Source organism: Anas acuta, chromosome 1 (assembly GCF_963932015.1).
Source record: "Anas acuta chromosome 1, bAnaAcu1.1, whole genome shotgun sequence".
Taxonomy (NCBI): Eukaryota; Metazoa; Chordata; class Aves; order Anseriformes; family Anatidae; genus Anas; species Anas acuta.
In genome coordinates, this window is record NC_088979.1 from 101405238 (window position 1) to 101429509 (window position 24272).

The 24272-nt window shown below is 37.0% G+C and overlaps 2 protein-coding genes across 5 annotated transcripts in view; one reads left to right on the forward strand and one right to left on the reverse strand.

The window, feature by feature from the left end:
- The window catches only part of TMPRSS15 (transmembrane serine protease 15), a 54815-nt gene extending 50720 nt beyond the window's left edge, over nucleotides 1-4095 (forward strand). Inside the window, exons 26-29 of the mRNA XM_068690196.1 lie at nucleotides 578-759; nucleotides 1010-1105; nucleotides 2046-2185; nucleotides 3921-4095. Of these exons, the coding sequence (XP_068546297.1) occupies nucleotides 578-759; nucleotides 1010-1105; nucleotides 2046-2185; nucleotides 3921-4091 (589 nt within the window). The 3' untranslated portion in view covers nucleotides 4092-4095. The remainder of the gene's footprint in view (nucleotides 1-577; nucleotides 760-1009; nucleotides 1106-2045; nucleotides 2186-3920) is intronic.
- A 958-nt stretch (nucleotides 4096-5053) lies between these two features.
- Nucleotides 5054-24272, reverse strand: part of CHODL (chondrolectin) — a 32173-nt gene continuing 12954 nt past the window's right edge. The window contains exons 2-8 of one of the 4 annotated variants that reach the window (XM_068690163.1): nucleotides 22260-22572; nucleotides 21428-21585; nucleotides 18137-18184; nucleotides 17683-17766; nucleotides 14619-14721; nucleotides 12236-12314; nucleotides 10380-10518 (exon numbers count right to left, since the gene is read on the reverse strand). In XM_068690163.1, coding sequence (XP_068546264.1) covers nucleotides 10516-10518; nucleotides 12236-12314; nucleotides 14619-14721; nucleotides 17683-17766; nucleotides 18137-18184; nucleotides 21428-21585; nucleotides 22260-22572 — 788 coding nt within the window. In that variant the 3' untranslated portion in view covers nucleotides 10380-10515. Of the gene's footprint in view, nucleotides 10519-12111; nucleotides 12315-12445; nucleotides 12519-14618; nucleotides 14722-17682; nucleotides 17767-18136; nucleotides 18185-21427; nucleotides 21586-22259; nucleotides 22573-24272 lie in introns of all 4 variants that reach the window. The other 3 variants (XM_068690171.1, XM_068690148.1, XM_068690154.1) reach the window with 3 other exon arrangements.

The window sequence follows — 24272 nt, forward strand, 5'->3', positions numbered from 1 at the left end:
CTTAGATACAGTCTCAAATATGTAACCCAGGGAAAAAATAAATAAATAAATAAATAAATAAATAAATAAAAAAGATTATGCCATAGTTTGTCTAAATATATTGTTTTCACTTTAGATAAAAAAATTAAGAGACCAGTTTTCTGAGTCAGTGAGCTGAAGCATTTTCTACAACATTGTAAATCTATTATTCTTTAGATAACTCCAAAATAATTTTCTAACTGGGACCAATATTAATTGCATTATGGGCAGTCAGCAGTATTCTTCCCAATGTTTAAAAAGCCATAGCAATTTAGTTAATGTATTTTCCTCCACTGCATTGCTATCTGATTAATTCTTATAAATAATGCATTATAAGCTTAACATCAAGAATCAACCATGTATTTCTACTATATGGATGTTTAAAATGGTATTACTATCACAAAATTGTAAGCACAGCCACTACATATTCATATTTATTTTGAGAAAATGTGAACATGTTATGAATTGCTTGGAGGTTAAAGATTAGCATTTTATCTAACGTATTTTTCAGAATTTTCATTAATCATTCAAAATTGTGAATATTCCTTGCAACTTCTAGGAGGCATTTACAACCATCTAAATGGAAGGCAGTTCTTGGCTTGCATGACCAATTGAATATGACACACCCCTCAACAGTAGTTCTATACATCAATCAAATAATTATAAATCCTCATTACAATAAGCTTACAAAAGACAGTGATATTGCTCTGATGCATCTTCAGTACAAAGTACAATATACAGGTAAATAAGTGAGTTGGTATTTTATCATAAAATATATTTATTCTATTATGCTGAGCTCTTAACTATGCTAAGCATTTGAGGGTGATGGAATGGCTGTACATTTTTTACAACCTAATAAATCAATCCAGTACTTACTGGTTATTTTGCTCCCCAAAGTGAATTTGAGTTAATGAACATTTTCTTTTGTGACTCCATAAAAAACAGAATACAGGAAAGAGGTTGAAATTGATTGTTTATTTCACATTCACAGACTACATACAACCTGTCTGCTTACCAGAAAAAAATCAACACTTTTTGCCAGGAACTAGCTGCTTCATTGCTGGCTGGGGTGATACTACAAGCGGAGGTGAGTCATCTGTGGGAAAATTATAACAGGCATGAAGCCATGAGGGAAAGTCTGCTCCTGATTCCACAGGAGCAAAACAGATTAGAGATGTACTCCATACAGAATTTTTGGAGCTATCCCACTCACCCACTCTTTCTTCCCCAAAGCAAAGTAGAACATGTTTATTAGGAAAAAAACAAAACAAAACAAACAAACAAAAAAAAACATATCTACAACCATTAAATTATGAAAAAGCTTACTGCATCCCACTTAGGAGTTACAACTACTGCTTTTCTCAATATGAAATACGAACATCTTACTTCAAGATATTTGGGGAGGGTGAAGGAAGGGGAAGGGAAAAAAGCCCAGTGTTTCTGAAAATGTGCAAATGATTTTCTTCAGAAGTCAAGTATACTGACTGTAGCGTGAAATGTATATTCTATTTGTAAATCCCCTTCTCAAGATTTGGAATCTCTGTAAAGTAATGAACATGCCATTTCACTTCCATGGTTGCTTATAAATATTTGCACCTCAATTTTCAGAGTAAAATTGAAATTAAAGTTTCAGTTGGAAACCAGTAACAGAAATTTTTATAAAAACTAGAAATACCCGGTCAAAGTTATACAATGAATAGAGTGGAAACATTGGGCAATCTAAGCTTCTAAGCCTTTAATTAGCTCTCAGACCTATCCACAGTAAGTTCATAGTCATTGATTTTAATAACCTTAATTCAATTATAACCAAATTCAGTCCTGTTGCACAAATGAAAGACAGGATTCGGTTAATGAGCACCATTTAATCAGTGATTGTGTTTCAGGGGCATAAACCTGAATAATACAGCAGTGCAGCAGGGCTTCCTACTGTTTGGAAACATGCCCAACATGTTGGATCAAGAACAAAATTATTGGTATTCTGAGCATGTTGTACATATTTATTGAAACATAGTCTGTATGTTCATCAGGTTCCTCTTCAAATATATTGCAAGAAGCAGAGGTCCCTCTCATTTTAAATGACAAATGCCAGCAATGGATGCCAGAATATAGTATTACTGAAAATATGATCTGTGCAGGCTATGACACAGGAGGAATAGATTCCTGTCAGGTAAGGATAAGTGACTCATTTTCACTGCAAGCACACGGTACATTTAATTATGGGAAAAAGTGATCCTCCAGTCATTAAAACCTGGACTGTGAATCACTGTGAATATAATTTCTACTCACAATATTTTGCCTATTTAGTACTTTATTGGGATACATGTTATAATAAAAATCTGTTTTGTATCATCTTGACATAAACAACCTTATAGAGAGATAAATATGAGGACTGGAAATTTTCTGCACAAAACTTTGAATAATTAGTTCTGAGTAATTCCATGGAGGAAAAAGGAACACATTTAGGAAAAAGCAGGGTACAGAGAAATAAATACCAATAAAGCAAAATCTCAGAAATACCTCACCCAAGGAAAGGGAGAGAGCAATGGTGCTTTTCCCCAGAATATGTAGGCTCTGGAGATGTTTTATGAGTGAACATCACAGTATTTTGGAGAGGCTGTTTACCAGGGCTTTCAGTTCTGTCCATTCCCGCTCTGCTTTTAATGCACTGCATATCCTTGAGGGCATAGTCAGTGTAGGCCAACACATTTTTCTTCCAGCAATGTGGAATCTACAGCATGGAGATTGCCTGGCTCTCCTCAATAAGGAACACTCTCACATAACTGATGTTGCCTTAGTGCCCTGCCCTGAGCCTTCATCAGGTGCAGTGACTTTGGCTACTTTAGTCAAAGACGAGTGTATGCAAGCTTACTTTTTTTTTTTTTTCCTTTCCTTCAGCCTCTGTAGCTTTCCTTTTTGTTTCCTGCCCTTCCAACTGAAAAAAAAAAAAAAAGAAAAAAAAAAAGCGTAGCGCCGTAGGTTGATAAAGAGTACAAGTGACCAGCATTGTGATCTATGGCCATTCAACCATGAGCAAAGAGGAACAAGTGATTCCTGATACTGCTTCAGCCTTTAGGCTGCTGTCACAGCCTTTGAACTTTTGTGGATGCTCTAGATTTATGGGCAGAAGTATTTTAATAGCTGAGTCCCCACAGAACTCTTCCCTAAAGCTCCCTTCAAAGAACTGAAAGAAGACAACAGTAATACTGGTTGAACTAACTAGCTCCAGAATAGACAACAAAAAATAATCATTGTTTTCTTTTTCATCAAAACAAGACATGAAAGGTCACAGGCTGTGGGATGAATTAAATTTATCTCCCGCACTCTCTTGCATCTGCTAACCCATTGAGAAAGAGGTGGCAGAAAAGTACATCTCCTCTTCTGGCAATCTTGCCATCATTTTCTCTAAATTTGAAATTGCCAAAGGTCGGGGGACAGAAAATAGAACTGTATTTTAGCTAAATAGACTCATCTGGAAAATAATTCTACACATTTACCCAAGCTTTGTGAAAAATGAAGGTATTTACCACCAACAAATGTATATATACATATAAATGTATAATAATCTTTTGAAACTCAGTCCTCTACTAAAAGACTGATGAGAGTTTAAAATCACATCCTTTTTTATTATTAAAAAAAAAAAATCATAGATTATTTATAGATTATAAATATAGAGAGATTACATATAAACTTTTTAAAATAGATTATTTCTGTGTTTTCTGTATGGAAGAATCCACATTACTCTAATTTCTGGTGTCCAAGGCATAAAAAGATACAGTGTTCATGATTAAAGATCATCAAGAAAAAACAAAAAAAAAAAAAACAAAAAAAAAAACATTATAACCAACAGCCTCTGGTTAACAGCTGACACTGTTCACGTTTAACTTTTGAATTGCATATTGCAGGGAGATTCAGGAGGCCCTCTGATGTTTGAAGATGGTAACAAGTGGGTTTTGGTAGGTGTAACATCATTTGGCTATAAGTGTGCACTTCCCGAACGACCAGGAGTGTATACTCGAGTCACCATGTTTGTGGACTGGATACAAAATACCATCTATTACCTTGATATTTTTTAATGATAGAAATTGAATTTAAAGTTTGAAAGTAAGCCTGTATAATAATGCAAAAGAGACTAGCATTCAAAACTCACAATTAGAGAAACTGAAAAGGTATAATTCAAAATTCAGTCTAGATTTAAATTTAGGGAAAGAAATATTAATAATTGAAAATTACTTTCTTTATAAAAAATTGAGAGGAATATATCAAAACAGATTCTATACTTTTTAATAGTTTTATAATTTTACTTTTTCCTTTATATGAAAGGTAATTCTGCTATCTATCCACTGTGTGGGGAAATGGTTTCTTTGAACAGCAGTGTATTAAATGCATAGTAGAGGGCTTTACAAAGCATGGCAAGAGAGGGAGGGAAGAAGGAAGGAAAGAAGGAAGAAAATTAGTTTTCAAATCACAAATGCTTTATTGAAAAATGGTCTAAATTACTAATTTCAGGCCTGACATTAACTATGTTTATGATTTTACACTATTTCCCAAGGTGCATTCTTATCTCAATGCATAGTCAATTCTTCTCAATAATTGCCATGTATTGAAATGAAAGTATGAAAGTATCTGTTGAAACTGGACTCATGGGAGTTCTTCTAACTTGGCTGTTACAAAAAGCTCTGATGTGATATTAGTAGATTGTGCATAAAGGTTAATCCTGTATCATCCTGCTTTATAATGAACAAACTTGAATGTAAGATTAAAGTTATCTCCAGTGCAATTTGTTTGGAATTAATAGAGTTAAATAAAGATGGAAAATAGCTTTTTAGTTTTCTTTTTATGCAAGTGTTTTGGTAATTATTCAAATAATTACAGATATGTACTTGTGTAGACCCTGGCACAAACTGACAGTACTACAACTTCTCATAAAATACAATATATTTTTTTAAAATCCTGACAATAATGAAGATCATGGTGAATAAAATGTACTTTTGATAGTTTATGCTTTTCTGTCCTTTTCTGTGCTTTTCTTTTACTGTCCTGGGGACTTTTAATGTTGATTTTGTGTTTTGTTTAAAATCTATCCTGATTGCCTATTAACAGCATTCCAAATTGTAAAAAGTATGGGGAAAAAATCTGTTTGATCTTAATGGTCTAAATATAGTTCTATTAAAACACTACTCTCTTCTTGTTAAAATGCCTTAAATTCAGTGGTGTCTAAATGTTGGCGTAAGGTGATGCGTATTCTGCTTATAACCTAGTATAGAAATTTAATACCTTTTAATTCTGCAGCACCACATGAAAATACAAAATGCATTCTCATTTACTGGATATATGTATCTGTACGTATACACATAGATCAATGATTTTTGTAAGACGTTTCAATGCTTGGTGTTTACAATGCTAAATGCTGCTCTGAAGTGCCCAGAAGCTAGCTTACAAACACAGGTTGGCAGTTATTGAGGAAAAAAATAAAATAAAATAAAATAAAAATCAAGATTCCTGAAGAAGACCCAGAAATTACAAATTCTCCCTGGCCAAGTATAGTAGCTGCTTCCCTCTCCTTTTTTTTTTTTTTTTTTTTTTTTCCCCTTAAAAAATTGAAACCATCTGGGTAGAAATAATCTATCTGGATCAGAGGTAACTAGTTACAATCTATTAGTGATTAGAATATAGGCAAACATTTTCTTCTTCAGCTGTTGTAGAAATGTTTAATTTTCCAGATGACCACCTAAACATGCTAATCAATGTAATAAAATGAGATGCCAAAAAATCTCTTCTATCAGAAAAGACCTACAACACCACTTCACACAACATTTCCAGATGTCCAAAGCAAGCAAGATTGAACATATGTAAAAGGAAGTAGTGTTTTTATCTTTGCAAATTAACTGGCTACAGATATTTCTTTTATTGTTAATCTGTTCTTAAACTATGTGGGGGTGGAAAGTTGGTTAAAATATTAAGAGTTCAAAACCTTATATTTAGTAGTGGTCTGTTTCTCTTGTTCCTCTCCTTCACTGGAAAAAAAATAATAAAAAGAAAAAATAAAGTGCATTCTCTAATCAAGTATAAATTGATGTGGATGAAGTAATTACATTAAAATGATTAAAATGTGACATGATTTCAGCATTATTTATCATACATCACTACTATAAATGCCATTTCATTCTGTTAATGAAATATAAGAGCCAACTCAAAGCATATCCAGTTACTAGTAAATGTGCTTCCAAGAAATATAGTATCTTTCTGTGTGTCTGTTTTGCTTCCCAAAATGCAAAGCACAGATGTATTTTGAGGTATACATTAATAAATCATTACATCAAACTTAAAAGTTTCCTATTATAAAATCCCATACAGAAACATATATATATAATGTAAACTAGTATACTTAAACATTTTATTTCAATTATGTCTAGATGAAATCAACATAACCTTCTTAGTCAAGCACATTTTAACCTTCATTCAGCATCCATTAGTTTAGTATGCCCATGTTATATTAGTCTGTGGTGAAACCAGTTTTTACTGAAATAAAATATGTGGGCAGCATGGATTATTTTTTATTTGAGTTTGGCCTGAGATGCTTCAAAATAGGGTATGGATGCTTGATGCTGATACATACTTGCTTGCACCTAAAATGATTAAAAGGTTAAAGAAGAAAATAAGAGCTTTCTCTCCGAAATGCTTCTTGTTTGCAAAAGGCCAAGATCACTAAGGAAAAAAAAAGAAAAATTACATTCCTTGGGGATGACTGGAGCAGGAAATATAAAGTTTTTTAGAATGCCATATTGAAGTCATGCTGTCCATCTGAGGCCTAGTTAAGGTTTTACTCTTCTTCGTCCTTCAGTTCCTTGCCTCACACCTCCTGCTGCTGTCTGCAAGAGATTTAGAAGGGAATGTGGTCACCATGAGCTGACCCCATAGCTGTAAGTAGAAGCCAAGGAGCTGATTCAGAGTGGCTGTAGTTGATGAAATCTGACACCTGAAACTGCTTCTTTCTCCAGTCTGTAGAATTTAATGTGAATATGAAGGACAGAAAAGTGGTGGAGTTTCTTTGCCTTTTTTTTTTTTAATAGCAATTCTGTTATCACTACTATACCGTTTCACATAAATAGCTTTGGTTTTCCTGGATTCTTTAAAACCCCCAAAAATCCAAAGGAAATACCAACACAAAGTCTAATTTCTAGGTGTTCAGTCTGCAAGTGCAAATCACATGTTTCTCCCCCTTTCCTCTATTACTACTAGCCCTATCTCCCTTTTGCATATGGAAATAGGAAAATAAAGGTGAAAGAAATTGTGTATGTATAGAATTTATATGTTGTGCATGAAAGAGAATCATCAGTTTAAAGATGGGACTAACTGGTGCAAGACTACACAGTTCATTCCGTGCACCATTTGTTATTTTTAACATAGGACTCTTAAAACTGTTCAGATTTTACCCTTGTATTTAGGAACCCAAGTCCTAGGCAAAGGAAATACATGCATAGAAACTATTTCCTTCTCTTGGTAAGGTGAAATGATACATACCAACCGCATGAAGTTCAATAAGAGCAAGGGCCGGGTCCTGCACCTGGGACGGGGAAACCCTGGCTGCACGTACAGACTGGGCGATGAGACGCTGGAGAGCAGCCTAGAAGAGAGGGATCTGGGGGTCGTGGTAGACAGCAAGTTGAATATGAGCCAGCAGTGTGCCCTGGCAGCCAGGAGGGCCAACCGTGTCCTGGGGTGCATCAAGCACGGCATCGCTAGTAGGTCGAGGGAGGTGATTGTCCCGCTCTGCTCTGTGCTGGTGCGGCCTCACCTCGAGTACTGTGTGCAGTTCTGGGCACCACAGTATAAAAAGGACATGAAACTGTTGGAGAGTGTCCAGAGGAGGGCTACGAAGATGGTGAAAGGCCTGGAGGGGAAGACGTACGAGGAACGGCTGAGGGCACTGGGCCTGTTCAGCCTGGAGAAGAGGAGGCTGAGGGGAGACCTCATCGCAGTCTACAACTTCCTCGTAAGGGGGTGTCGAGAGGCAGGAGACCTTTTCTCCATTAACACCAGCGACAGGACCCGCGGGAACGGGGTTAAGCTGAGGCAGGGGAAGTTTAGGCTTGACATCAGGAGGGGGTTCTTCACAGAGAGAGTGGTTGCACACTGGAACAGGCTCCCCAGGGAAGTGGTCACTGCACTGAGCCTGACTGAATTTAAGAAGAGATTGGACTGTGCACTTAGTCACATGGTCTGAACTTTTGGGTAGACCTGTGCGGTGTCAAGAGTTGGACTTGATGATCCTTAAGGGTCCCTTCCAACTCAGGATATTCTATGATTCTATGATTCTATAAATGATACTGGTCCACACCGATAAATGCCCAGCAATCACCTTTTCCCTTTAGGAAAGACATCTGAAGGTTTTTGAGTTATCCTGATTGCTATATGGAAACTACTCCTGACACTTCTGCTATACTAATCCCAATATTGACTGTCAATGTCTTTTAGAAGCACAAAGTATGAAGAAATGGTAGCTCTGTAGTTCTATGTGAACCTTCTCCCTCCCTCCCTATTTCCTTAAGCGAGTTAATGTTTAAAGACCAAGTTCTTATTAGCCCAGATGTTCCCAGGAAAGATGGAGCTCTTGGCCTCAGGTGAGTTAAGCAATAATTAGGTCAGAAAAAAAAAAAATATATATATATATATATATATCTGGACTTGGTTATCAAGTTTTCTCCCTGTTCATAATCACTATAAAGGGAGCTGAATTAGGAGACTGAGCAAAGAAAGATGTTAAAGCTGATTGGAAAAACAGATACAGAATGTTGTAAGTAGGAGGAGTGGCAATACTTAACGTGAACTACAGAAAAGCCTTCAAAGAGGAAGTAAAAATCATGGCATAACTGCAACTTTAAGATGGTTCCAGAAGTGTTTCAGCAATGTAATAGCATTGTACCATCAGTATTACTAGCAGTGAATATTTATAAACGCTTTTTTTTTCCTCAGAAAAAAAATGATACACATTTCTCTTTGACCTTCAAAAGCTCATCATCAAAAGCTTCAAAAACATCAGCTAGCACAGCGTAGGCATCCCAATGCTGTTGGTTCTGTCCATCTCTTCCCAGCTTCCACCCAATAGTAGTCTTCTATTTATATTAACAGAAAACCTGACAAGTGTGAACTCATGCTTTTGAACTCTTGCTGCAAAGTGCAGCAAGACCCTTTAGCCTCTCTGCTACATCACCAAACTGTCACTAACAAATCATCCAGAGTGCTTTTACTAGCACCCTGAGATGCAGTACTAATGACTGCTAAATCCATTTTACAGCACAGAAAGCTCTTATAGAACCAGAGAGAATGAATGTTAGTGATATTAATAATATCTCTAAAAAAAGGACTTTGAATGCGTCGTGGTTACCTCTAGATCTATCAATTAACATAATTAACACTTTTCTAGATAATAGTCTGAGTAATGTTGGGATCAATTTCTTAGTACTACTTCCAAGACACGACATTTGTCTTTTCTTTGATCCAACATTATATTATTCATATCAAAATGTTAGCTATATTTAAATAATCTTTAATGTCTTCTTTTCATAGACTTACTGAAACAAGTAATTTTATTCTTAAACTCTTTCCTATTGGGATACTTACACTTTTTTTTTTTCCTCAGAAAAACTAAAAAAAGAAATAATTAGTTACAACCAAAGGCTGAATTCAAGGGACACCTCACTAATGTTTTATCGCTTGCCAAGTGATTTATGTTGCCCTTGTACCATATGTCAAGAAGATATGGTCACTCCCCGGCAACGTGGATTCATTATATAACATTAAACAACTTTTAATCTTTGAATTTTGCCACAGCAGATCAATGTCATAACATGGCAGCAGTCTCTGTCGGTGCGAATGGTTTATAAATACTAAAATAATTTGTGCCTTAGGATCAAAAACTGTCTTAAGCATGCAAATAAATACTAAACAAATATTTTGTATCAAACATTTATGCAAAGATAAATAATTGTTACACTGTAAAATTATCAGTTCCATTTACAGTACATCAACTAGGTTACAATGCATGAGAGACTAAAGGAAACAAAGAGGTTTTGTTTAACTACAAACAATCTATCTTAAAACTGATGCACATTGTAGATATGTCCTCATAAAAACTTCAGATGCTCTGTTCATTTCATTACTCACAACTAGCTAACTTACATCTCTTAGCAAAATAAACACATACCCTTTATTTAGCATGGCATATTTTGTTACTGAATTAATAATCAAACAGTATATAAAAATGATCTGAACATTTGCCTCAAGGGGGAGCTTAGAGTTCATTCTCGTAGATCCTTTGCATTTTCAAGCCATTCCAAGCTAATGTTCTTAGATGACATTATAATACAGCCTGACTGCAAAATGTTATTTTTGCTTTGCTTTCAGTCAGTAAATCATTATACCTCCATGCTACTGTCCTTCCTAGGTGTCTTTGAAATCCATAGTGTGGACTGGTTTGGACTTGTTTTTGTTCTTCCTTTACTGAAAAATAAAAATATAAACTATTTTCAGTTCGTGTGTACTTGTACAGGCCCTGAATCAAGTTTGTGATCACACATGGATCATCCCCTGTTTGATGGCCATTTTTGTTGCCATAGATTCCCCAACCGCATAAGGGTCATGCCCATGCTGCGTCAAGCACAGTGCCACAGTGGTGAGGTCAGGGTAAGAAACTGTTACCAACATTATCAGACCACCCTCTTTAGGAGTTCCTCCCATGCAGTGAAGTGACTTGAATAGCATTTATTTTTTATTTTTCAGTTCACATTCATCCACACCTACTCATACAGTATAGTCTTCTCCATTTCTGGCCAGAGATTAAAACCCCTCTGGAAGACTACTCTGTAGGAATAGGTGTGGATGACTGTGTGGCCACTGTTTGAGCAGGGCAGGGGAAGGTTGATCACTTCCCTTGTATGGAAGGATGCATGGAGGACAGGAGTATACGCATCCCCAAACCTGTGTCCAACACGCACAAGCCCACCCACCCACGGTGACTACCACAACCATGCCCACACACATATCCTGGAGCTGTACCCCTGTGACCGTGACACGCTAATGGGTGCCAGCATGTAGAGGTAAACCAGAAAGCCTCTTCCCTTCAGAGCTCTACCTCATTTCTAATGAAATAATGGGATATGAGTCAGATTCCTAGCAATGAATGACCAGTAGAAAGCTTCCTTAGGCATAGTTTTCATTCGACACTTTTGATAGTAGTTTTTTTTGTGTGTTTTTTTTGTTTGTTTTGTTTTGAGTAAAAAAGATAAAACCGGTCCCAAAATACTTGCTCTGGAACACTGCAAAACCATTCACTCTAATCTTCACAGGGAACCCTGAAGCACACTGTAAAATGAGGCTAGTCTCTCCATACGAGTAGCATCTTCTCTGGTCTGACTTCTACAGTGCACCACCTTCCCTCACTTACATGCTAGAGGACAGTGCGCTGCAGTCTGCTGAAAAGAACAGGCATTTTATGAGCCTCTGCAGCTGCATTTTGGTAAAAGTATTTCAGTCACTGGACAGAATGTTTCACACTGATATGTTTTCCAATTAAGTAAAAAGCAGAGGAGGAGAAGTGGCCTTTATGCCAGCACGTAATTCTGTAAGTTGGAAACCTGAGAGTCAAGATCCCAACAGCACTATACATTCAGTTTTACTCAGTTACTGGTATATTAATATAAGTGAGTCAGAATTGATTTGAAATGCACTCTGAGGGAAATGAACAGTTTTCAGTCCCTCCAGACTTACCTCTGAAGTCCTACAAAGTAATGCATTATGTACCTGAGCCCATTGGAGTAATTGAAAAGACTCCTATTGATTTCAGTGGACTTTAGATCAGGCCACAATGCTATAAACAAAGTAATTGCAATGGATCAAGTAGTTTCAGTACCTCTTTCTTTAAGAAACTGATTCACTACTGCTTTTCAGATTAATAGAGCAAAATCAGGCATGTTTTTTAAATTTCTTGTGAAATGCTTTGAATGGAGAGTTCTTGCCACAGAGTAGGAACAATTTCTAAATAACTTGGGCCAGAACTATAGCTATGTAATACAAGCTTATCTTCAGTGAACCTACACTGATTTCCAACAGCTATACATCTGGTTCAGGAAACAGGTTTTAGTAAGAAAGGTGCAATAAATAGGCTGAGCATATTGCTGGTTTGACCATCAAATGCAATCATAGAAACTGAGACATATACCAGGTTGGAATTTAAACTTTCTGCAAGGCATTCAGATGATAATGGAGATGGGTCTTTGAAGCAGTTTCTCCTTGCTTCCCTGGAAGAAACGAAAGGGAGAGCATCTAAGCATGAATGAGCTGATCATTTCTACTAGCTACAGGGAAGATGATTTGCTTTGCCTTATTACTACCCTTTAAGAGCCCAACGCCAGGCAAAATTAGTCATGACCTTTCAAGCTAGGCATGTCCTGGTTGGCCATGGATTGTGGCTTTCAGAAGAAAGGTCACCATGTTGTAGAAGCCTAAAAAAGAATGAGAAATCAGGTTCATTCAGAAAATTGGGGATCCCTCCTTCCCCGGCAGGACAGAATCCCTTTCTTAAAGCTCCGCACTGTGCAGCTGATCAGTTGAAGTGGTTGACTCTTTCTTTCATTTGTTTTTTGCCCAAGAACTGTGTACTTGGGATGAACCAAAATGATTTGTTAGGTATATCATATGTGGAAATATAACTGAAAATAACCATGGAAACACTTTTTAAAAAGAAAGATTTGTTTCAACAGTTACAAACAAATGTTCAATGATATCAGAATACAGATGAATTTTAATGGAAAAAAAAAAGATTTTGTCTTCCTTTATTAAAAGCTTTAGTATAAATCAAAATGAATGGTCTGGGAAAAAAAAAATGTTTTTGTTCTGGTTCAACCTATTTTCTTCCTAATTTTTGTATCATTTAGTCTCTCAAACCAATAAATTAACAGCACAATCTTCCAAGATGAATTTCCAATACCTGTGTCATGCAATATTTACTTATTGGAAGTTCAGATTAATTAATTCTGTATGAACTGCTATAGCATCAAAGGCCTGATCAAAGCCCGCTGAAGTCAACACTACTATTTCTATTGATTTCAGTGGGCCGTGAATCTCTCATTGTCTTCCTAAGACTGTTTGAGAGCCTTAGCCTCCACAATCCTCTTTCAGAGGGAGAAAAATCTTCCAGAAATGGTATGAACGTATATGTCATTATACTTACCAATAAATCCAGGTCCATTATAACATGTATTCCAGATTTAGGTTATTTATATAATTGTTATTGTTATACATTAGATTCCTTTTTTATTATTTTTTTCTTTGAGTTGCCAGCCTTTTATAGTCCATCTGCCAAGGTCTTATGTCTACAGTGCATACAACTTTTCACTAGCCTGAATTTGCCTGCCATAAAGAGTTTGGAAAGCATGCATTTTCCTTTTCTTTATAGGGAAATGTGTATCATTAAGACACAATCTACATGTATTTTATATGGCAGACTTCGTAATACCATTTTTATATGTTCAGTTCTCTCAATGAGACACATTACTAAGAAGAGTTAAATGACAAACACAAACTAAAAGACTAAAAGTAAAGAGGAAAAAATATTTTTTTTCTAATTTTCTGTAACAGTGATGTAAAATTCCCTGCTAGCGTTTCTGCACTTCAAGAGAATAGGGATAACAAAGCTTCTGAATTTGTTGCTCTTTTTATTTTGTAAAAATAAATTTTATCCATAAAACATACTTCAGGTTAAACTCCTCTGACTACAATAACTTGAGAACACTCTATGAAATGAATGCAGAATGAAAAATATCATTCAAAGTTACAGAAAGACTAGTTCAGAAAAAAAATGCATATAGATTGTCATATTTTGGTACAACACATTTTGAGAAGGAAAAAGGTCAAAAGTATTTAAGTGTGAATCAAAACATATCCTGTTTCAAAAGCTGAAATGTTTCCTGTTTGCATAATAATAATGACTGTTTGAACATACTTGTGTATGCTTATCTATTTAACTTTATGTGTCTTCTTTGACAGATACATGACGTACAAAAAAGTTGCACTGGCGTGTGGCTCAAAACTAAATTTTGCTTTTTGTTTTCAATTTTACTGCTCCTGTAGCCCATCATGTTCATATGGGATGTGAACTGAAACATCATTAAACAGCTGCTAGTCCTGCTCAGAACAATCGTCCCTTTTTGTCAGAAAGTGAATTGAGTTCTTGAGTTTGCCCTGTATCACTGAGGACCCCACCTAAGCCCAGATGCTATATAGGAGGTAATCATGATGGAAGAGGTGAAATAAAAGTGCTGACAGTAGCTCAGTGTATCAATTGGTCAGCAAATCTTCAGAAACAGGTAAAGTCCTACTGGCAACCTACTTTGAGAGACATGGAACTATTCTAATTTATCTGTGGAAAAGTCTGAAGGTGAATGTTCAGCTCTAACAGCTGTAAACTACTTACATTTTAATAGATGAAAAGACGGTGCTTTGCACATTTGGGAACAGATGTAAGCAGTCTTTCAGTATGAATAGCTTGCCAATGGAAACATGAATTTTGCATTATAGAACCATTTTGAATCAGTATATTTTACCTTTTATGAAGCATCTGGAAACAGCAAGTCCCAAAAGCCACCAGTATCAACAGCAGCAGTGGTATAGTGGGTATTACAACATAAATTAGATTTGGAATTATACCTACAAGACAAAAAATTCTCATTAATGCCTCCCATGTTGATATACACTTGACCACGTGAGTAAAATATCAGAAATACATTACATTACACACAAGGAAGGAAGGAAGGAAGGAAGGAAGGAAGGAAGGAAGGAAGGAAAGAGAGAAAGAAAGAAAGAGAGAAAGAAAGAAAGAGAGAAAGAGAGAAAGAGAGAAAGAGAGAAAGAGAGAAAGAGAGAAAGAGAGAAAGAAAGAGAGAAAGAAAGAAAGAAAGAAAGAAAGAGAGAAAGAAAGAGAGAAAGAAAGAAAGAAAGAAAGAAAGAAAGAAAGAAAGAAAGAAAGAAAGAAAGAAAGAAAGAAAGAAAGAAAGAAAGAAAGAAAGAAAGAAAGAAAGAAAAAGAAGGAAAGAAGGAAAGAAAGAAGGAAAGAAGGAAAGAAGGAAGGAAGGAAGGAAGGAAGGAAGGAAGGAAGGAAGGAAGGAAGGAAGGAAGGAAGGAAGGAAGGAAAGAAAGAATAGCATTTATGCATTTCTTCTGTAGGAAGAGCTCCAAAAAGATGACTCAGCAATATCAATAATAAAATACTACTTCCCCAATGATATGCAAAGCATACCTTGACAATTTAAATTCTGACATTTTCTTTGTGCAGCAATGAAAGATTTCCAATTTTGTGATTGAAAAATCAAGTATTTAAAATGATTTCTACAGTGCATATAACCTGTCTACTCAATTGCTGTGATTTTCCTGGTGAGGAAACCAATTATGGTTTCCTGACTACACAGCACTACAAGAGGAACAAACTCTGCTCTTCCCATTCCCTTTAAAAGACATATGTAAACTGTCCCAGAATAACGTGGAGAGAGATGATGATGTTCCCCTGCAGGTTCCTGGGCAAAAGGAGTGGGAAGTGGTACAAGCTGGGACTCTATTATCTGCCTAGAATAGAAGATGAGGTTTACAGCTTCCAGAAAGGGTCTGTTTTTCAATAAGTGTATACCTGTGTTTTATAACACTATACAAATAGGGTACATATTGTGAAGACTTTCTTACCCATTGTTCTCTTCTGAACATATTTTCACTAGCAAGGATAAAGGCTGGGTTTGTTTGTTAGTGTTAGATTAATCTTTGAATGTGTTTTGTTTGATGGTTGGTTTGTTTTTTAATAGTAATATAAATTTCAAAACACAGTTCATCAATATATCTGTTCCTCTGGAGTTGCAAACAGTGGGAACATCAGTTGGGAAACTCACTCAAATTCAGCCAACAAATGCGGAAAGGGAGTGCCAACTTTCTATAATACCGTGCTGTAATCCTGTAAAACCCTGAGTTGCTTTTTAGAGTTGTTCCATTCCTTGAATTAAGGCTATGCTACTACTCTTCAAGAACTGCAGGGCATAGGACATAATTCAGGACCCTAGGCATACATCTGCAAAATATCAAGCACCTTCTTTACTACTTTCAGCAAAGCATTTAACCTCTCTTTGCATGTGGGGTTGGTGTTGGACCGGCACTGTTTAATGTTGGTGATATGTACAGTGGGATCAAGTGCACCCTCAGCAAGTTTACCTATGACACCAAACTGGGCCATGCAGTTGACACACTGAAAGGAAGGGATGCCATCCAGAGGCTTGAGAGGTGGGCCCGTGCAAACCTCCTAAGATTCAATAAGGCCAAGTGTAAGGTTCTGCATCTGGGCCAGGGCAAACCCAAGCATAAATACAGGCTGGGTGAAGAGTGGATTAAGACCAGCCTTGATGAGAAGACCTGGGTGTCTTGGTTGATGAGAAGTTCAACACGAGCCAGCAATGTGTTCTTGCAGCCCAGAAAGCCAGCCATATCCTGGGCTACATAAAAAGAAGTGTGACCAGCAGGACAAGGGAGGTGAGTCTCCCCCTCTGCTCTGCTCTCGTAAGACCGCACCTGGAGCCCTTCGTTCAGCTCTGGGACACCCAGCAAAAGAAGGACATGGACCTGTTGGACTGAGTCCAGAGGAGAGCCACAGTGATAATCGAAGGGCTGGAGTACCTCTCCTATGAAGACAGGCTGAGGGAGTTGGGGTTGTTCAGCCTGGAGAAGAGAAGGCTCCAGGGAGACCTTATACCAGTCTTCCAGCACTTAAAGGGGCCTACAAGAAATTGTGAGAGAGACTCTTTGTCAAGGAGTGCATTGATAGGACAAGGGGTAATGGTTTTTAAGAGGTTAGATTTAGATTAGATATTAGAAAGAAATTCTTTTCTATGAGGGTGGTGAGGCACAGGAACAGGTTGCCCAGAGAAGCTGCGGATGCCCCATCCCTGGAAGTGTTCAAGGCCAGGCTGGATGGGGCTTTGAGTAACCTGGTTTAGTGGGAGGTGTCCCTGCCCATGGTGGGGGGTTGAAATTAGACAATCTTTAAGGTCCCTTCCACTCCAAACCGTCCTGTGATTCTGTGTGATGTTCATTAAAATACAGGGTATTTCAGGACATATGACATGGTGCTTAATCTGCAGATAACTGAAAACTTCATGCTGTGTCTGTTAGGAAGGATTCCTTTGTGCTGTCTTTGTGATCCCCAGGCATCAGATATAAAAAGATAAGCACCATATGTTTGTTTATCATGTGGGGTATGAAGATGGAAGGAGATGAAGAGACAAGGCATTGGCTATCACAGCCCTAGAAGGAAATGCTCCACAGCTGGATGAGGGCTGGTGAAATCTTACATCCTAACAGAGACTCACCTGCGTCAGAGACAGCAGTGCAGATTTCAAGGACTGCTAAACTGCAGGCTTGGATCAAAATCTGGGGGGACATGGAAATATTTCTTTCCACAGTTACAAGTAGAACCACGTAGGACTCTTGAAATCAACTCAAAAGCATTCTTCTTCAGGGCACTCTCTGGGGCGACAGATTACTTCCTCCCATAGATAATAATGGAAGTTGTTAATAATTAACTGAGTCCTCTGTTAATGTTTTTACCATATCTCTAAATTCTTATGAACACATTACCTGTTTCAGTAGCTATAATGTGATACTGATCTTCTGGTTTCTGTGTGTCATATGGATTTCCTGCTGGCACTGTTGGAAAAATACCTGGAAAGGATATCAGATCTTTTAGGAAAACTGTGTGTATAAAATATAGCTGTTATGTTGTTTAATAAATTAATCATAATTACATTTTCATTTACATTGGAAAAAATAATTTTTCCAGGATTAAACTGCTGCATATAAGTGTGTAAATTTTATTGCAAAATTGTGCTTGTATCTGGAACCAGCATTATGACCAGCAGTATTTAAAATGATAGCCATATATTTGTAGCTATTAGTCTCTATAAGATGAATTTTTCACATGTTCCAGTACTAACCTATGTCTGTTAAACGTGAGTAATTTTGGAGCATCTGGTAAATTATCCTTATAGTTATTTATTATTGCAATTCAATTCAGTGTATCAGAATTTCTTACCGTAATCTGGCTCTGCTCTGTCTCCTAATTCTTTTTCTAAGACATTGTCTGTTAAATCAATATTTGAAATCAATAGTTAAAGAGTTAAATGTGTAATAAAACAGATACTTTCATTGTTTTGTTTGTGGTATCACAGAAATAGATATATTCTCCAAAATAATAATTACTTATTTTTTTCAGCATTCAGTTTTCTTACCAAAGACTACTTGCATACTAGTGTCAATTCAATTCTAGTTCATACTTCCCCCCTCCCCTTTGAAAAGGGCTATACAGTTAATTGAAATTCTATTTCCTGGTGGCATCTGCTAGGTTATTGGCTTAATCACTGAATCTCTTAATTTCTTGTGCTAAATAAAACTCTTAACATATCCAAAGTTTCATTTACGCAGTTGATACTAAAACAGTACAAGAAAGGAAGTGTTCTTGATTAATACTTAAGTCTTATTCAGATTTTTAAAATAATGCCTAAAGAATGTTGGCTATAAAGCATAATAAAGAAGCTCAAGTTTTTGAGGTCAGATGTCAGCTTCATGTAATTTGGTTTTACAATGGGCAGCCCTAAATGGGCAGTGGTTTCTAATGTATCACATAAGGAAGAGAAACTACCAAAATAGGAATGATAGTATCGTATTCCTTGTAATGCATAAGAAACTGAAGGACCAAATCATGGCATTGAGTTGTACTGCAGAGGCTTATAAGTTTACTTATGGTTATTACAAAAAAAATAAAAATAAAAAAAATAAAATATAAAGATTACAAAAATAATAACCTCACATTGAAAGGATGAGCACAGGAGTAGAATCTGCATGATATTTTGAATACCATATCCTAAGGTAATATTAATATAATAGTGCTACTAGCCTGCAGTTCCAGGTGTCCTGATAAACTAAAAATGCTAAGAGAAATCAAAGAGGCATTAATGGCTAATAGAACAAAAGCAATTATTTCATCTCCTCTGGAAAAACTGGCTACATTTGGCCATATATAAAGAAAGATATCAAAATACCACTAAGAACTGAGCTGTTCACTCTAGACAGCAGAAAAGGAGATGAGTTTTTAATTTGATTGTATAATCAAACCTACAGGAGCTGGACAGGAACTAAAAGTGGTTGCAATTACCAACCTATAATTAAGTTTAAGATCAGTGAATGAACAATATGATTTAAAGCCAGACTGGACATTGCAACAATGCTTAAATGCTTAAACATGAAAGTGACTACCAGAAATGCAGTTGCTGCTTGAGTATGACTGCCCAATGAAGGACTACTCTGAACTTGCTGCTGATAAAATCAGATGCAGCTACATCATGAACACATACAACCTCTCCATTTTGGCCTATGACTGGTATCATACTCAGACAGGAATGTTGTGAAAAACAACACGCTCAGATAATAAATTGAAATTCAATGTCCACATGTCACCATAACAGCCCTAGTAAATCGGATGCATTTTTTTTATTACTAATAGCTGAAGTTGAAGCTATTACTGAAGCTATTGGAGAGAACAGGAGGGTCTTTCCTAAGTCTTCCTGGGTTTTAGATGGCAAATGTAATTTTCTTACACTGCGGTATTTTCTTTAGGTAGTGAAAGAAATGTTATATGCCTTTTTATATACATGTATACATCTATTCTTTTCTTCCATGTGATACAAAACTATATTTCTGGAGAATAGTCTTTTGCTGACAAGCACAATTCCAGCAGCATGGAAAGTAAATAGCTAGGATTTTGCATTAGTGTATTTAGATACATAATAATGTCAATAATAATCTGTCTATTGTTTGCCTTATTGATGTAACATTCCTCATTATACACTAGTGATTTATTTATACATGGTGAAAAAAAAATAAATTCATTTTCATTGTTACTTTTATCAGTTTGTTTTCTGGAAACTCAAAATATCCAACACTTTTTTTTCTGATAGAGAAAGCAATAGGAATTAATGTCTTTATCGGATCACAGCTGGAATGGTCAGTAGTTTGCTATTGTAGAATGATTATTCCACTTAAATTTGTTTGTTTTTAAAGATTGAAATATGCTTGAAACAGAGACTTTTTAATCAAACTTACATTTTTGGATGTTATAATTTTGCTATTCTGCTATTTTTATAATAAAAGTTGTTATTATTGTATTTTATTCTCTTATTTCAAAATAATTGTGATCAGCTGTAGAAGTGATAGAATTTTGCAGATCACAGTTCCTTGAATGGCCTGTATGACCAACATAATCACCAATCACCAAAAGACAAATAACAAATAATAGACACTAATAATTTTAGAAGAAACAATAGAGGGTGGGGTGTTAAGTGTGTGAATATATCAAACCTTCCAAATATTCAGTATTTACTTGCAATATTAATTGCCATTATTAACACCACTAAGACAATAGACAGTGACACAATTTTCTATCCACCAAAGCTGGTGGAAGAAAATAGCCTGAATCTCTAAAACAAATGTATCATCTCCAAAGACTGTGATCACTGCTAGGTCATTAATATAGAAAACAGTAGGAAATACTGCCAAATTAGGTGGGCTAAATAGCTACTAAGAGTATGATTTCAAATGCATTCTGACTTCCAGCTTAGTTTTTGAAAAAGCAGGCACACCACAAATTATTATTTTTCATGTCCTTTTTCTGATTGCACTGTGTTCTAGGTTATAGTTGATGTTTCCTCTGCTGACTTATACAGAACCTATGTCATGTCTGAAAGTACAGCCAAATTGCCTAAGATCTGTCTTTTTCTGTCACTATCTGAACTAGTGTGCATCTGCTTTTTGTATCTATAAATCTACAAGTGTGAATGCAGAATTTTTTTCCTGCTGTTCTGGACTTGCTATTTTTTTCTTTAAGCCAAAACTCTTAGAAATAGTTCTCATATACATACATTGGTATAAAATATCAGAGGTATGAGGTTTAATTTTTTGCAATAGGCGCAAGAGATGCTCTTGTCATCCTACTTGATAGTAAGCAGAGGAATTAAAAATGGCCATTTAATATACTTAATGGAGAATAAACTACTGAATGAGTTGAAGTAAGCCTGAGAAGGCGTGATAGTGAAGCTAACCTTGAAAACATTCTTATTGCATACAGGTAGTTTTACTTAAATTATCAATAAATAGATACATTACATCCGCTATTAATATCAACTCCACCACTCACACGCTAAAGGATCAGTATCATGGGCAGGTCTAATGGTGTGATCACATGACATTTGCAGCTTCCCTCATAAAACAAGAGGCGTTGTTTTTCTAAGAAAGGGTCCCATCTATGAAATATGACTTTAGTGTCACCTACCTAGGCCATACTTGCAGATAAAATTGTGCTTCATGTTGCATCTGTCATCATTCCACTGATAAAGATATGGCCCTCCCAGACCAGGATTTGCAGTTGGCTGATGATACATCACAACACAGGCTTCACTTCCACAGGAAGGCTCATCTGTGTACCAATTTCTAGCAGTACACATAAATAAAAAATTTTAAAAGTTGATGATAAATTTCATCAGAACATCAAGGAAAGCAGTTAATATCAATGAAGAAATGTCAACCCCAGTGGCCCCACCGTCTACAAAGATAAGCTGCATTTCCCACAACACCTCTGTGAAAGGAGTTCAGGGCCTAGGCTACAAATACCTGGATCTTAAAAATATTATTAATAAAAATCTGGCCAAAATCATCACTGCAGGCATAACATTCTGCTGTTTTCTTGCCCATTTTCATTCCCATTTGACTCTTACCTGCTCCTGTGAGCTGTTGTTATTCTGGCCTTTTTCTTAAGGAAATGAAAGTTTTTTCAAAAGACAGGGTAAAACTGGAATGATTTGAATTAAATAACATGCATTAATTTACTTGTTGGCTGCCTGCCTCTGAGGAGGCCAGTCTTGCAGAATTTGTCTGAAATGGGAATAAAGACAATTTTAGACTGGACCTACACTATGCTATCCTTTCACAGATTGAAATTGAAAACCCTTGCTGCCAGCTCCCCTTTGGAGAATTTAAGGGGTCATGCTGTTAACTTCATGGGGCAGCAAGTCTTTCTGCTTCTTTCTCTACTGAAGACTTGCCAGGCATTTCACCCTCCATTTCTTTCCATGAAAACTTCTCAAGAAGCAGTTTTACAGACTTACCTGAATGGTGAAACACTTCCATCAGCCCACTGGTAGAGGTCAGGGCAAGCACTTGAGGTGGCTAGTCCATCACTGCTTCTCCACAACCCAATCCAGAAATCTCCATCAGAAATCCCGGAGCCTGACTTTGTGAGGTTTTGCAACATGTTCTCTATTAGTTGCTGCTCAGCTTCACTTTCTAAGCTCAGTAAAGCCCCACCATCAATTTCACAAGCTTGGCGGGCCTCCTGAAAACCCACACGTCTAGACAAGTCCTGGAAATAAGCTATCTTGTAACAAGAATGCTTGAAGTCACCATAGCACACCTTTTGACCTGAAAAAAAAAAAAAAAAAGAAAAAAAGAAAAAAAAAAAGGTGGGTGAGTGTATTAACAAATATGACAAATGAGAAGAAGAAGAAAAAAGTACAGCATAGCATGAATACAGTGATGTAGAAGGAGAGTAGACTTATTCTTAAGCACCTCTGTGGAAGGACTTACGGTGATAAAGAGACACTGCTGGAAACCTTAGCTTGAATGTAACATAGCTCATATCCCACTAGTACATAGGAATCTATGGCTTTCTTCCCAAGGTTTCTTAAACTGTCTCTGAGAAACTGAAAACTCCCACCGACTTCTAGAAAAATTTTCTCTTCTTTAATGACTGTACCATCAGGTACTTTGGTTAAAGCTAAGATTTGGAAAGTAGCTTTTTGTATCTATGTAATTGAAATGGGCCAGCTCCACTTCTATTTGGTAATCAAAACTATTTGACCAGGAAAAAGTTTAAACTTCTCAATTTTAGTGGCAGGAAGAAGCTAACACATTCTTGGTTCTGACCTTGAGAGGCTGCTTTCACAAGGACTTCATAGGTACTCTCTACTATAGCATCTCTACATCTCTAAATACAACCTCTAGGTGTATATGGAAAGAGAGCATTGGTTTATCTAAGGGTACCTGATCAATTACTTCTTCAGTGCAAAAAGGAATAACAAAAAAAAAAAAAAAAAAAGAGACATGAACAATATACATTAGCAAAACTGGCAGACAAATGTAATAGAGGAAAAGACAAGAAAAAAATACTTGTCGGACACCAGCTGTAGGGCAATCAAGAAACTCCATGTAAACAGGACTTAGCAACTGATAAGGATGCAAACCTGGGTGACCAGGATGTTGGGGGAGGGAGGGAGTCAGTGGGATGATGCACACTGCGGAGGGACTGTGCAGGGTTAGAGACTGGGGAGGAACAAGGAGGAAACAGAAAGGGGTATAAAAGCAGCTAGTCATGTGTAAAATGGGGCCAGTCAGTATGCTTGCCTGACTGAACCCTGCACCTCATGACTACAGTCTGTACTGTCTTCTTATTACATCTTTCCTTAATTATTTCTCCACGTATTCTCACTCTCTGTCCTGTGCATAGGTATACTTTCATCATCAGCTCCTGGAGCAGGCAGCATCTCCAAGCCAGGCCCCTATCACCACCACCAGGAGTGGCGCATGTCCCAAAAAAAACAGCTTCTGGGGAAGACTAACCTGAGGCGAGTGCAGGGCTACATGCTGGCAGCTGGAGTGGGGCCTGTGCACCTGGTGACAGCTGCTATAGGGTGCAAGAGTCTGTATCTTCCCCAGCCTGGTGTGGGTTGGGTGTGCACATGTATTCATCATCAAACTTTAAGCTGAACCAGACAACAAGTAGCAGAGGCCTTAGGTCCAGGGCAAGGGCAGAGGTTCAGTGCTGGTATGCCCAAGGGGACTTGCAGATGTGGTGTAGATGAGGGATGAATGTGTAAAGTGAGCTTCAAGCTGGGCCAGCTGGCTAGTAGGGTGCCTGTGAAGTGGGTAATGGGTCTGTGATCAGGATCCAGGCTGGGTGCTAAATACATAGAGGGACTGTGCTGGTACTTGAGGGATCCAGGCAGGGTGATGGGTAGAAAAAGGCCTTGCTGGTGCTTGAGGGATCTGCTAATGTGTGCATGCTTGTGAGCTTGAAGAGTGTTATGCGTGTGTGTGCACACCTGTTTTCACTAGGGCCCTTC